At 39.8% G+C, this 14,374-nt stretch overlaps 1 protein-coding gene across 2 annotated transcripts in view; it reads right to left on the bottom strand.

Moving 5' to 3' along the window:
• CFAP61 (cilia and flagella associated protein 61) overlaps positions 1–14,374 on the bottom strand; it is a 301,491-nt gene that overhangs the window by 205,648 nt on the left and 81,469 nt on the right. For both annotated transcript variants that reach the window (XM_010369117.2, XM_030914334.1), the window contains exon 9: positions 6,686–6,777. In XM_010369117.2, the coding sequence (XP_010367419.1) occupies positions 6,686–6,777 (92 nt within the window). The remainder of the gene's footprint in view (positions 1–6,685; positions 6,778–14,374) is intronic.

Here is a 14,374-nt window from a genome sequence, read left to right on the forward strand (position 1 = left end):
GACCATCCTGACTAACCCGGTGAAACCCCGTCTCTACTAAAAAATACAAAAAACTAGCCGGGCGAGGTGGCGGGCGCCTGTAGTCCCAGCTACTCGGGAGGCTGAGGCAGGAGAATGGCATGAACCCGGGAGGCGGAGCTTGCAGTGAGCTGAGATCTGGCCACTGCACTCCAGCCTGGGCGACAGAGTGAGACTCTGTCTCAAAAAAAAAAAAAAAAAAAAATGTTGTAGAAACAAGTCCTCCGTCAGATATGTAATTTGCAAATATTTTCTCCCAATCTGCGGCTTGTCTTTTCATTCTCTTAACAGTATTTTTCAAAAAGAAAAGGTTTTAAATTTTGATGACACCTAATTGGTCAATTTGTTCTTTTATGTATTGTGCTTTTGATGCGGTTTCTAAGAAATCTTACCTAACCCAAAGTCACAAAGGTTTTCTCGTATGTTATGTTTTCTCTAGAGGTTATATTGGTTTGAATTCTGCATTCAAGTCTATGATTCATTTGCAGCTAATTTTTGTATACGGTATGAGGTATGGATTGAGTTTTTTAAAAGTTTGTATATGGATATTCAATTGTTTCAGAAAGAAAAGACCATTCTTTCTCCACTACATTGCCATGTGCCTTTGTCAAAAATCAGTTGTTTATATACATTGAGTCTATTTCTGAGTTTGTTTAATTCTATTCCATTAACCTACTGTTGACCTTAGCACCAATATTACACTATCTTCATTACAATAACCTTATAATAAGTAGGCCAAGCATAATGGCTCACACATGTAACCCCAGTACTTTGGGAGACCAAGGTGGGCGGATCACTTGAGGCTGAAAGTTCAAGACCAACCTGGCCAACATAGCAAAACCCCATCTCTACTAAAAATACACAAAAAAAATCTAGGCGTGGTGGTTTACACCTGTAATCCCAGCTACTCGGAAGGCTGAGGCATGAGTATCACTTGAACCTGGGAGGTAGAGGTTGCAGTGAGCTGAGATCATGCCACTGCACTCCAGTCTGGGCAACGGAGAGAAAAAAAATAATCTTACAATAATTAATCTTGAGATCAGTTGGTGTTATCCTATAGCTTCATTATTTTTCAAAGTTGCTCTGGCTGTTTTAGGTTATCTCCATTTTCACATAAATTTTGGAATCAATTAATTAAACTTTTATAAAAATTCCTGCTAAAAATGTGATTGGGATTTTGCTGAATTTGGGAAGAACTGATTTAAAGATTCAATATCCCACGAACATAGAATATCTCTCCACGTATTTAGGTCTTCTTTAATTTCTCTCAGAAATGCTTTGTAGTTTTCACCACAGAAGTCTTCAATATCTTTTGTCAGATTTAATATTTGTACTGTTTTAGATGGTATTTCAATCTGATTGTTCATTGCTATTATACAGAGATACAACTAAATTTTCCATATTAATTTTGTATATATTAGTTCTAGTAGCTGTTTTGTAGATTCCATCAGATTTTTTTCATAGGTAGTCATGTTGTCTGTGAGTAAAAGATAGTTTTAATTATTCCTTTCTAATCTGGATGCCTTTCATTTCTCTTCCTATCTTTCTGCACGGGTTCAAATCTCCAGTACAATTTTGATTAGAAGTGGTGAGAGCAGACATTCTTAACTTGTTCCTGACTTTAAGGGTAAAATAATTAGTCCTTCACCATTATGTGTGATGTTTGCTGTAAGTTTTTCAGAAATAACCTTTATCAAATTGAAAGAGTGCTAAGAGTCTTTATGAGGAATTAATGTTAGATTTTCAAATGTCTTTTATACATCTATGAGATAAACATATGGGTTTTTTTTAGTTTGTTAAAATGGTGAATTACACCAATTTTCTTATGTTAAACCAAACTTGTATTCCTAGAACAAAACCTACTCAGTCATAATTATCCTTTTTGTATATTGACTAAGTTTACTAATTTTTAAATTTTTTTATTTCAATACTTTTGGGAGAACAGTTGGTGTTTGGTTGCATGGAAAAGTTTCTTAGTGATTTCTGAGATTTTGGAGCACCTATCATCCAAACAGTGTATACTGTACCCAATGTGTAGATAAAAGACTCTCTGTTGATGGGCATTTAGTCTGGTTCCATATTTTTGCAATTGTGAATTGTGCTGTTATAAACATGCTTGTGCAAGTGTGTTTTTCATATAATGACTTCTTTTCCATTCTGTAGACACCCAGTAGTGAGACTGCTAGATTAAACGGTAGTTCTACTTTTAATTCTTTAAGGAATCTTCATACTGTTTTCGATAGTGCTTGTACTAGTTTACATTCCCACCAGCAGTGAAAAACTCTTCCCTTTTTACCACATCCAAGCCAACATCTGTTGTTTTTAAATTTTTAAATGATAGCCATTCTTGTAGGAGTAAGGTGATACTCCATTGTGGTTTTGATTTGCATTTCCCTGATAATTAGTGGTGTTGAGCATCTTTTCATATGTTTGTTGGCTGTTTGTAAATCTTCTTTTGAGGATCCTCTATTCATGTCCTTTGCCTACTTTTTGATGGGATTATTTGTTTTTTTCTTGCTGATTCATTTGAGTTCCTTGTAGATTCTGGATACTAGTTCTTTGTTGGATACAGAGTTTGTAAATATTTTCTCCCACTCTGTGGGCTGTCTGTTTACTCTGCTGGTTGTTTCTTCCACTGTGCAGAAGCTTTTTAGTTTAACCAGGTCCCATTTATTTATCTTTGTTTTTGTTGCATTTGCTTTTGGGTTCTTGGTCTTTGCCTAAGCCAATGTCTAGTAGAGTTTTTTCCAATGTTATCTTTTAGGATTTTTATGGCTTCATCTCTTAGATTTAAGTCTTTGATCCATCCTGAGTTGATCTTTGTATAAGGTGAGAGATGAGGATCCAGCTTCATTCTTCTACATGTGGCTTGCCAGTTTTAACAAAATCTTTTTCCACTCCCAAATTATTTTCAATGCAAAGATCATTAAGTATTCCGACTCAAATCCACGAATGGATGTAAGCAAGTTACAATATTACATAAAGCTGAAGATATAATGTTATCCTTGAAATACATAATTTTTATAGCTAATTCACCACAGAAAACTTCATGAATTCTAAATATTATAACTAGAGCCTAGTCTAAAAAGCATAGAGTATTGTGAAAAAGATGCATATTGTGTTTGTCTGAAATCTTTAGAAAAAGCCTATTTTCTTCTAGCAGCAGTGTTGGGAGTAGTTTCTTTATCCACTGGTAATGCCAAAAGTTGCTATTTCATGTCATTTCTATCTATTACTAATTTAAGACAACTATGCTGAATTAGGTTGTTTCATTCTAGTTTATTGAGAAGTCCTATTCTCACTCTTCAATGGATTTTACATATTTCTCATACTCTTCACTCATGAGTTCATCCAGTTGTAGGGTGTTACTCAGCATCATCTTGACATTGATGCTCACTGTTCCATACCATTTTCTGTTATTATTCATTCATGTCTATCTGTGAACTGACATACTGAGAACACAGTGGTTCCATATGCAGCATCCAGAGAGCACTTCCCTCAGTCACCATGGCTGCAGCCCACAAGCTCCACGTTGTTCACAGTGTGTCACATTTGATAGGATGCTGAGGGCCATTGTGCTGCACTTCAGCTATCCAGGCCAGGAGGTGGGGCAAGGCTGGTCAATACTGTCATTAAAATCTTCTTTATCCTTGCTGATTTTCTGTCTACTTATTCTATCAGTTACTGAAGGAAGCATATTGAAATCTCTAACTATAATTTTTATTGATTTATCTTTGCAGTTCTACAACTTTTGGCTTCTTATGTTTTGAAGCACTGTTATTGGGTGCATAAGTATTTAAGATTGTCACATTCTCTTGGCCTTTGTAATCTCTTATAGTATTCTCTGTTCTGGAATCTACTTTGTCTGAAATTAGCAAAGCCATTCCAGCTAACTTTTGATTAGTGTTGACATGGTGTATCCTTTTCCATTCTTTAAATTTAGTCTATTTAATCTTTATATTTAAATTGCATTTTTATAGTCTACATACAACTGAATTTTGCATTTTATCCACCTATATCTGCTTTATATATATGCTCTTTAATCGGGACATTTAGAATGTTTACATTTAATGTAATTATTGCATACTTAAGTTTAAGTCTGTCATCTTGTTATCTGTCCCATCTAGTCTTTGCTCCCTTTTTCCTTTTTGTCTTCTTTTGGTCTAATTTTGTATTTTTATGATGATATTTAATCTCAACTTAGGCTTATTAGATATAACTCCTTGAATCTGATTTGTAACATTAGTGGTACATCTTTAACTTATCACAGACCGTCATTAAGTGATATTATAGCACTTTAGGTTTAATATAAGAACCTTAAAATAGTATACTTTTCCCCTTCGGGTCTCCTCTCAAGGTCTTTGTGCTATTCTTGTCATACATTTTATTTTTACATATGTTAAAAACCCCACACTATTTTTGTTTGTGAAGTCACTATCTTTTAAAAAGATATAAATATTAAGGATAAAATCGTATACTTTTTTTCACTTTGTTACCATTTCCAGTGCTCTTCAACTCTTTGTGCAGAGCCAAATTTCCATCTGATATAATTTTCCTTCTGCCTAAAGGGCTTTCTTTAACATTTCTCATAATGTGGGTCTGCTGGTGATGCATCTTTCCACCTTTTCTGTGTAGGGCAAACTCTTTATTTCACATTTTATTTTGAATGAAAGATATTTACTGGGTATAAAATTCTAGGGTGGTGTTTATTTTCTTCTATTTCTTTAAAGATGTGATCCTATCTTTCTGCTTGTATTATTTCCAATAAGAAATCTGCTGTTATTCATGTCTTTGTTCCTCTGTTCCTAACTTGACTTCCCCCAAACCTACTCCTGGCTGCTTTTAAGATTTTCTCTTTATCACTGGTTTTCCATTGGCTTTGGCACAGTTTTCTTTATGTTCTTGTGTTTGCTGAGCTTTTTATATCTGTGAGTATATTGTTTTCATCAAATTTATAATTTTTCAGTCATTATTTCTTTGAATATGTTTTTTCTGTCCTAGTGTCTCTCTCTTCATGTGGACTTCTGTTACACATATATCAGGTCTTTGCAGTTGTCCCAAAACTCACTGATATGTATCTTTTTTAAAAATCCCATTTATATTTGTTTCAAGTTCACTAATCTTTCAACTGCAATGCCTAACCTGGAGTTAACCTTTCCAGTGTACTTTTCATCTTATTCATTGTAGTTTTTAATCTCTAGAAGTTTGATTTGGAGCATTTTTATATCTTTTATGTCTCTCCTTAACCTTTGGAACATACAGTTATAATAACTGTTTCAATGTTTTTGTCCCTTAATTCTAACATGTTTTCATATGTGTGCAGGTTTCAACTGATTGATTTATCTCCACCTTTTGCATAATATACTACCAGTTTTTTGAGTGCTGGTAATTCTTTATTGGATTCCACACATTGTGAATTTTATCTTGGTGGGTGCTGAGGAATTTTGTATTCCTATAGATAGTCTTGTACTTTGTTCTAGGACTCAGTTAAGTTACTTTGATTTTTTCAGTTCTTGCTCTAAAGATTTGTTAGGCAGGACTGGGGCTGTGCCCTCTCTAGAACTAATTATTCTCCACAAGCCTCTTTTGTGCACTCTCTTGCAAGTTATAAGCTTTTGCAGTCTGACTGGTGAGAACAGGCACTATTCCTAACTTTGTACAGGCACGGGCACTATTAATCCTCATCCTTTTCAGAGGTTCTTTTCTCAGCCTGGCCTTAAGGAGTTGCCTCACATGCCTGGTGTGATCAACACTCAGCTGACTGCCTGACTGATCTTCTGCTGACCATTGATGTCTCTCTCTGCACACTCTGTCCTTTCTAGTACTCCATCCTTCAGACTTTAGTCGCTCTAGTCTGCATGGACTTAAAGACTTGGGAAGTCTTCTGGCTCCTCCTGCCCTGCGTTGTGTCCTAGAAGCTCTGTCAAGGCAGTCAGCTGGGGCAGCCACAGGATTCGCTTGGATTGTCTCACATCTCCCAGGCTTCGCTGGCCTTTGTTACAGTGATGAACAGTGTTTCCTATATTTTAGCCACATTTTGGTTATTTTAGGCAGGAGAATAAATCCAGTCTCTGTTACTGCACCTTAGCATAAAAAGAAGAACGCTGCACTTTAAAACAACAACAACAAAAAACTAATTCCATTCATCAGCTTCATTTCCATCAATCTAATCCATGCATATAATCTTCTTTAAAAGATTCAGGTCTCCCCTGAGTCCCCTCTTTGCCGGGAGCAGACTTTTCTGGGAGATGGGGCAGGTGTTTCTGTGTCTGCTGGGCCCAGTCAGGGAAGGAAGGAAAATGCCGTCCCATTTGAGTATGCAGATAGTGTGTCAGTCTCTTCAGAAAGCCTGTATTTCCCAGTGAGTTTAAATGAGCAGTTTTATCTGGCTCAGCCTCCTGAAGTCAGGGAGCAAGGTAGGGAAAGGCTGACATTCTGCTCTGACCTGCATTTTGGAGCATACCAGTGAGGCTTTGATATGTCCGTTACAAACACAGAGGCCTCTGTTTCCCCCAGCTCATGGTGTGCTTACTGCTAGTGAGACCTTTTCTGCATCAGGCATTAGAACTTCTCGGTAGTGACCCCAGCCCCAGAGATGCCCCTGATGTCACAAGTAGCCCCCAGGCCCATCCCCCTACCCTAGGCAGGGAAGGATGGTCTCTCTCACCTGGATGTTTTCCATGGTATCCGGAAAGACAGGTTCCTGCGACTCCTCAACTATTTTTTGGGAACCCTGGCTGCTACTCCTGAGCTCAGCATCTTTGAGAGAAGGGATAGAATAATGACAGAAAATAGATGATAAATATCTGCAGAACCACAGGAAATGAGAAAGCATGGTCACATGTTTTTAAGCTACAATGGATCTGAAGAATTTTATTCTAGAGAGCAGTACCTTGAGGTAGGAAGAGCAGGTCTCTGCAGCCCACCCGGATTTTGACACTGAGGAGGGATCCTGGGCTAGTTCCTCCCTCCCTCCTCCTCTCTGCCCTTATCCTCATGATGCTGCCCAGGGGAGTTGTGGAGATGGGAAGATGGGCAATGGACCTGGCCCAGGCCTGGGCCGCAGGAGGCCCTCAACCTCTGCCAGGCCCTGGGCAATGAGATCCTTTGATAGCAGTCCCTTTTGAAGTTTACAAACAATGGGTTATCAGCTTCCTCGATGGTGGGCTTTGAAATGATCTGCAGGCAGAAGGTGGAAAAGGCCACAGTGAGTTATATCAGTGTTACCTGAATGCCAAGGTTTTTAGCACAAGGGCTGCTTTCTCTTTGCTTGGAAAGACTGTGAACTCATGCTCTGCCAGCGGTCACAATGCTCACTTTTCTATTTTGTAATAGAAATTATTTTCAAGAAAAACTGGAGCTGAGCATTGGTGTTTCAGTAAGTTCTGGAAAGTCAATAATCAGGGTAGCTTAGGTTTCATGTATTTAACCTTCACTAAAAATTACAGAAGAAAATAATTTCCCATTTTGTCTAAAAAGGTCTTTCTCCCTCCTCCTCCCCCCCTTTCTTCTCTTTTGAAACGTCTCCGTGCCTAAAGAGGGTGACCTGGGAGAAGACATCATTGGAGGATGTCCTCTCTTTTGTGCCTCACCCAGTGTCTGCCCTGCTGGGGGTTCTCAGCCATGACATCTGCTCTCAGCCTTTGGGCCTCAGCTCAGAGCAGCCCTAGGATGCCCTGCTCATAGCTGCCCCTCCCCAGAAGCACTGCCATAGATGCAGAAGGGACCCTGGGCCCGCTGAAGGCTCCAGAGACTGCTGCTGCCACCGCGAGTGTGGCATGCTGCTCTGCCTTCTTGTTTTCAAGCATCACATCAGACACTACAGGGCCAGAGCAGCCAGGATCCTCTCTGCTTCCTCCTCTCCCATGGTGTTCTTCTAGTGCCAGCTATGACAATGGCCCCTGCAGATGCCTCTCAACCCCAAATATCTGAGTCACTAATGTGTTACGCCTACTTCTGGCAAAGATATAGGTAAGTGAATGAAATTCTAAGAGAAAAATGAGATGCCCAGGGAAGTGTAAATGGCGTAGTTGGAGAGGTACATAATGTTGAAGGCACAATGAGACAGAGAGTCACATCCTAGCATGAAAAAGCAGCTCTTTTGGCATGAAGAGAAAATGTCCTGAGAAGAGAGGGTAAAGCACTTAGAATCCCTCTTCTGAAGAAAGATGCTTTGAGGAAAATAAAAACTGTCGTATCTCTAGCTCCTGATATGTCCTGCACCCTGCAGAATTTTCCAAATAAGACTATCTGGGGTTTCTAGCACTCTCATCATGACAAGAGCAGCAGGCTTTTTTAGCTAATTAACTTTGTTGTTGAGGTTAACACACATATGAAAAGTGTACAGCTCAGGGAATTTCTACATATGTCTATTCTTGAATAACAACCACCTATAAAAATACATAAAACTGGCTGGTCACAGTGGCTCACACCTGTAATCCCAGCACTTTAGGAGGCCAAGGCAGTTGGATTACCTGAGGTCAGGAGTTCAAGCCCAGCCTGACCAACATGATGAAAACCTGTCTCTACTAAAAATACAAAAAAGTAGCCAGGCATGGTGGTGCACACCTGTAATCCCAGCTACTCGGGAGAGGCAGGAGAATCACTTGAACCTGGGAGGCGGAGGGTGCAGTGAGTCAAGATTGTGCTATTGCACTACAGCCTAGATGACAGAGTAAGACTCCAACTCAAAAAAAAAAAAAAAAAAGGGAAAAAAAGAACATATAAAACATTTCCAGCACCCAGAAGTTTGCCTCATGTCCCCATCCAGTCAATACTCCTCTCGAAGGTATCCACTCTTCCAACTTTTACTATCATTGATTACTTTTGCTCAGCAGCAAACTTGTGAATTAAAAAAACTTATTATCAGTAATTACCTATTTCAATGTATTAAAAATATATTTCTTTCTTATTTCAAGTTTGAAGAACTACAAAAAAATGCAACTAGAAGTAGACATTCACTGTACATGCTTCTTTTATAATTAGGAAAAGATTATTAAAAAGTAAAAAGTCTTAAAGACTGGATTAGATTTTCAGTAAACTAATAATCCTGGTGACTTAACTGCCAGTGGTCTGATGTTCGTGAGACAATTACCAACTACAAAGACTAACTGCTGTGACTAAACTGTTGTGAGGTGTTGCAGTTGATTATTAAGCAGCTGCCATGTTCATCCCTAGAGATGACTGCATTTCAGAACTGGGCAAGGTGAAGCTGGATTTCTCTCTCCAGTGTCTCTGGGGTCTTACGAGGTTTAATTAGTTAATGTTCATAATGTCCCTTGAGATCCTCAAATGTGAGGTGCTATCCTGGGGAAAGCTGAGGCAGTGGTATTATGTAACACATGACTAAAAATACAACTGAAGCTGCAGATTTAATTGTTATTTTATGGCTTATACCATCTATGTAATTTAGAAGTCATGAACTATTGGTTTACTCTAGTGGGAGTAAAGGCACAATTTGTCAGGACTTTCTTTCTAAGTGAGACTGCGTATCTGAAGCAGGTTTACCATGAAGCTAATAAAGCTAGAGGGTCAGGCATCTTCCCAGCACAGGCTCCTCCAAGGCACAGCATCTAATGCTGCATTTATCATTTTGCATTACTATCCTTAAAAAGGGCTCCTGAATGGGTCAGACTTTAGGTCCCACAAGACTCTGGATCTACCCCGCTCTTTATCTAATAGGAATAATCCATACAGAGTGTAAAAAAATAATACATGTTGAGGGCTTCAGGAATAAATAATAACATAATGTTGTGCTTTTTACATTTATTTTAAATATCACCAAAAATCTTAACTTTTGTGTGATGAAATAAATTGATTCTAAAAGAGCAAATATGGAGAAACAGTAAACAAAAATTTAAGAAAGATGAACAAAAAGAGGGCCATATTCCCAACTGAATATTAAGACATTATAAAGACATAGTTATTAAAACAGAGACTTACCGGGGCAAGAACAGAACAGAATGAAAGCCAGAAATAGACCCAGACAGTTATGAAATGTTGATATATGATGAAAGTGGCATTTCAAATTAGGGGGGAAAGAACAAACTGTATAATAAATAGTGTTGGAGGAGGTGAAGCAAAATGATCAAATAGAAGCTCCCACTGATCATCCTCCCCGCAGGAACACAAAATTTAACAATTACGTACACAACAAAGCACTGTCATAAGAACCAAAAATCAGGGGAGCGATCGCAGTATCTGGTTTTTCACTTCATATAACTGAAAGAGGCACTGAAGAGGGCAGGAAAGGCAGTCTTGAATTGCCAGCACTAACTTTTCCCCATTCCCCTGGCAGTAGCCATGTGGTGTGGAAAATCTGTACACTCAGGGAGGGAAAGTGCAGTGATTGTGGGACTTTGCAGTGGAAAGTGCAGTGATTATGGGACTTTGCAGTGCTGTCAACACCAGGCAGAACTCAGCTGGCACCCCGAGAGGGAGCATTTGCATCTGCCCTAGCCAGAGAGGAATCACCCATCCTGGTAGTTGGAACCTGAGTTCCGGCAAGCCTTGCCACCACAGGCAAAAGTGCTCTGGGGTCCTAAATAAACTTGAAAGGCTGTGTAGGCCACAGGGACTGAGCTACCAGACTTAGGGGACATGCAACCTAGTAAAACACCAGTTGGATTTGCTAAAAGAGTGTTTGCGTCACCCCACCCCAATCCCAGGCACCGTAGCTCGCAGCTCCAAAAGAGACTCCAACTCCTTCCTTCTGCTTGAAAAGAGGAGAGGGGAGTGAAGAGCACTTTGTCTTGTAACTTGGATACCAGCTCAGCCACAGTAGGATAGGGCACCTGGCAGAGTCACAAGGTCCCTATTCCAGCCCCTGGCTCCTGGATGACATTTCTAGACACATCCTGGACTGGAAGGGAAGCTGCTGCCTTGACATGAAGGACCCAGTCCTAATAGGATTCATCACGTGCTGACTAAAGAGCCCCTGGGCCCTGAATAATCAGCAGCAGTAGCCAGGTAGTACTCGCCATGGACCTTTGGTGAGACTAAGAGCTGTGCTGACTTCAGGTGTGACCAGCACACTCTCAGCTGTAGTGGCTACGAGAGACCACTTCTGCTTGAGAAAAGCAGAGGAAAGAGTAAAGGCGACTTTGTCTTGAGCTTGGGTGCCAGCTTGGCCACACTGGGGAGGAGCACCAAACAGGCTCTTAGGGTCCCTAATTCCAGGCTTTGGCTCTTGAATGGCATCTCTGGACCTACCATGGGCCAGTGGAAGAGCCCACTGCCCTGAAGGGTGAGTCCCAGTCCTGAAAGCATTCACCACAAGCTGACAGAAGAGCCCCTGGGCCTTAAGTGAACATCAGCAGTGCCCTGGTCGTACCCCTGTGGCCTGTGGTGGTGGTGGGCATGGGGAGAGACTCCTTTGCATGGGAAAAGGGGAGGGAAGAGTGGAAAGTACTTTGCCTAGTGCTGTCAGAGTCAGCTCAGCTGCAGTAGAATAGAGCACCAGGTAGATTTCTGAGGTTTCCTACTCCTGACCCTGGCTCCCAGACAGCATCTCTGGACCGCCGTAGGGCCGGGGAACTTGTTGCCCTTTAGGGAAGGACATAGGCCTGAGTGGTTTCATCACCTGCTTATTGCAGAGCCCTAGGCCTTGAGAGAATGTAGGCAGTGGCCAGGTAGTGGTTACAGTGGGCCTTGGGCAAGACCCAGTGCTGTGCTGGCTTAAGGTCTGACCCTGTGCAGTCACAGTGGTAGTGGCCACAAGGGTGCTTTGTGTCACCCCTCCCCCAGCTTCAGGTGGCTCAACACAGAGAGAGAGACTCCATTTGTTTGAGAGAAAGTAAAGGAAGAGAATGAGAGTCTCTGCCTGTTAATCCAGAGTATTCTTCTGGATCTTATCCAAGACCACCAAGGTGGTACCTCTACAAGTCTGCAAGAACCAAAACGTTACTGGGCTCTGGGTACACCCCTAATGCAGATACAGATGCAGTGACCAAAAACTTAGTTCACAACATCCAAGTTCCTTTGAACACCTGGAAAGCCTTCCCAAGAAGGACAAGTACAAACAAGTCCAGACTGCAAAGACTACAATAAACATCTAACTCTTCAGTGCCCAGACACTGACAAACATCCACCTGCATTAAACCCATCCAGGAAAACATAACTTCGCCAAACTAACTAAATAAGGCACCAAGGACCAATCTCAGATGGAGAATTCAAAATAGCTGTTTTGAGGAAAACTCAAAGAAATTCTAGATAACGCAGAGAAGGAATTCAAATCCTATCAAATAAATTTAACAAATAATTTGAAATAATTTAAAAAATACTGCAGAAATTCTGGAGGTGAAAAATGCAACTGACATAATGAAAAATGTATCAGAGTCTCTTAATTGCAGAATTGATCAAGCAAAAGAAAGAATCAGTGGGCTTGAAAAAAGGCTATTTGAAAATATACAATCAGAGGACACAAAAGAAAAAAGAATAAAAAAGAAGGAAGCATGCTTACAGGATCTAGAAAAATAGCCTCAAAGGGACAAATCTAAGCGTTATCACCCTTAAAGAAAAGGTGAAGAAAGAGAGAGGGATACAAGTTTATTCAAGGGGATAGTAACAGAGAACGTCCCAAACCTAGAGAAAGATATCAATATTCCAGTCCAAGGAGTATAAACACCAAGTAGATTTAACCCAAAGAAGACTACCTCAAGGCATTCAATAATCACACTCCCAAAGGTCAAGGGTAAAAAAAGGGACACTAAAAGCATCAAGAGAAAAAAAACAAATAATACACAAAGCAGCTCCAATACGTCTGGCAGCAGACTTTTCGGTGGATACCTTGCAGGCCAAGAAAGAGTGGCATAACATATTTAAAGTGCTGAAGAAAAAAAAACTCTTACCCTAGAATAGTATATCTGGCAAAAATATCTGTCAAACATGAAAGAGTAATAAAGACTTTCCCAGACAAAAGATATTTCATCAATACCAGACCAGTCCTACAAGAAATGTTAAAGGAAGTTCTTCAATCTGAGAGAAAAGGACATTAATAAGTAATAAGAAACCATCTGAAGGTACAAAACTCATTGGTAATAGCAAATACACAGAGAAGCGCAGACTATTACAACGCTGTAATTACGTTATGTAAACTACTCATATATTAAGTAGAAAGATGAAAAGATGATCAAAAATAATAACTACAATGTTTCAAGACATAGTACAATAGGATATAAACAGAAACAACAAGAAAGCCAGGAGACAAAGTGTAGAGTTTTTTAGTGTTATTTTTGCTTGTTAGTTGCTGTTTGTTTATGCAATCACTGTTAAGTTGTCATCAGTTTAAAATAATGGGTTATATTATTTTCAAGCCTCATGGTACCCTCAAATCTAAAAACATACAATGGATACACAAAAAATAAAAAGCAAAAAATTAACATTGAGCACAGACAATTCTTTCAAGGAGCTTTTTTCTGAAGAGTGAATAAGTCCTTATTTCTTGACATGTTTTTGTGCCTTGGTTGGCCTCATTCCCTTTTGTTTTCTTCATAATTGTGTTAGTTTCCTGTTGCTGCTGTAAAAAATTACCACTCACTTAGTGGCTTAAAACAACAGTAATTTATTCTCTCACAATTCTAGAGATAAGAAGTTGGAAATCAGTATCCCTGGGCTGAAATCAAGGTGTCAGCAGGCCTATGCTCACTCCAGAGGCTCTAGGGGAGAACCCGTTCCTTGTTTCTTCCAGTTTCTGTTGACTTTGGCATTCCTTGATTCGTTATGCCATTCCAATGTGATTCCATAATCACACTGCCTTTTCCTTTTCTGTCTTTATAATCTCCCTCTGTCTCTCCCTAATCACAGGATGCCTGTGATAGCATTTAGGGCCCCATAGATAATCCAGGATAAATTCCTCATCTCAAGAAGATCCTTAATCGCAACTACAGAGACCTTTCAAAAAAAAAAAAAAGGTAACATTTACAGGTTCCAGAGATTATACAAGGGTGTCTTTAGTGAGGCCATTTTTCTCTCTACTTTAATAGGCACCTGTGGCTGACTGAATGCAGGGTATTTATCCAAATGCTTACTAGGAAGGTCAAACTCTCTACCTGTCCAAATCAGAAATGATTGTTATCATCTCAGCATCTTCATCAAATAATCCATTCACTCATTAATCTCATCTCACAAAATGGTTCCACCATCTACCCAGTTTCTGAAATCATCCTTGATAGTCCCCTTTTCCACAATCTCCTTTCCCTATATCCAATAAAATATCAAGTTCCATTAATTCTCTAAAATATCTCCCAGGTCTATTCCACAGTTACTGTTCTGGTTCAATCCCTCCTCATCTCCTTCCTGGACACCATAGTGGCCTTTGTAAAGTCTTCCTGTGAACTAGAAATTGACCATGTAATGC

Source organism: Rhinopithecus roxellana, chromosome 13, assembly GCF_007565055.1.
Source record: "Rhinopithecus roxellana isolate Shanxi Qingling chromosome 13, ASM756505v1, whole genome shotgun sequence".
Lineage (NCBI taxonomy): Eukaryota > Metazoa > Chordata > Mammalia > Primates > Cercopithecidae > Rhinopithecus > Rhinopithecus roxellana.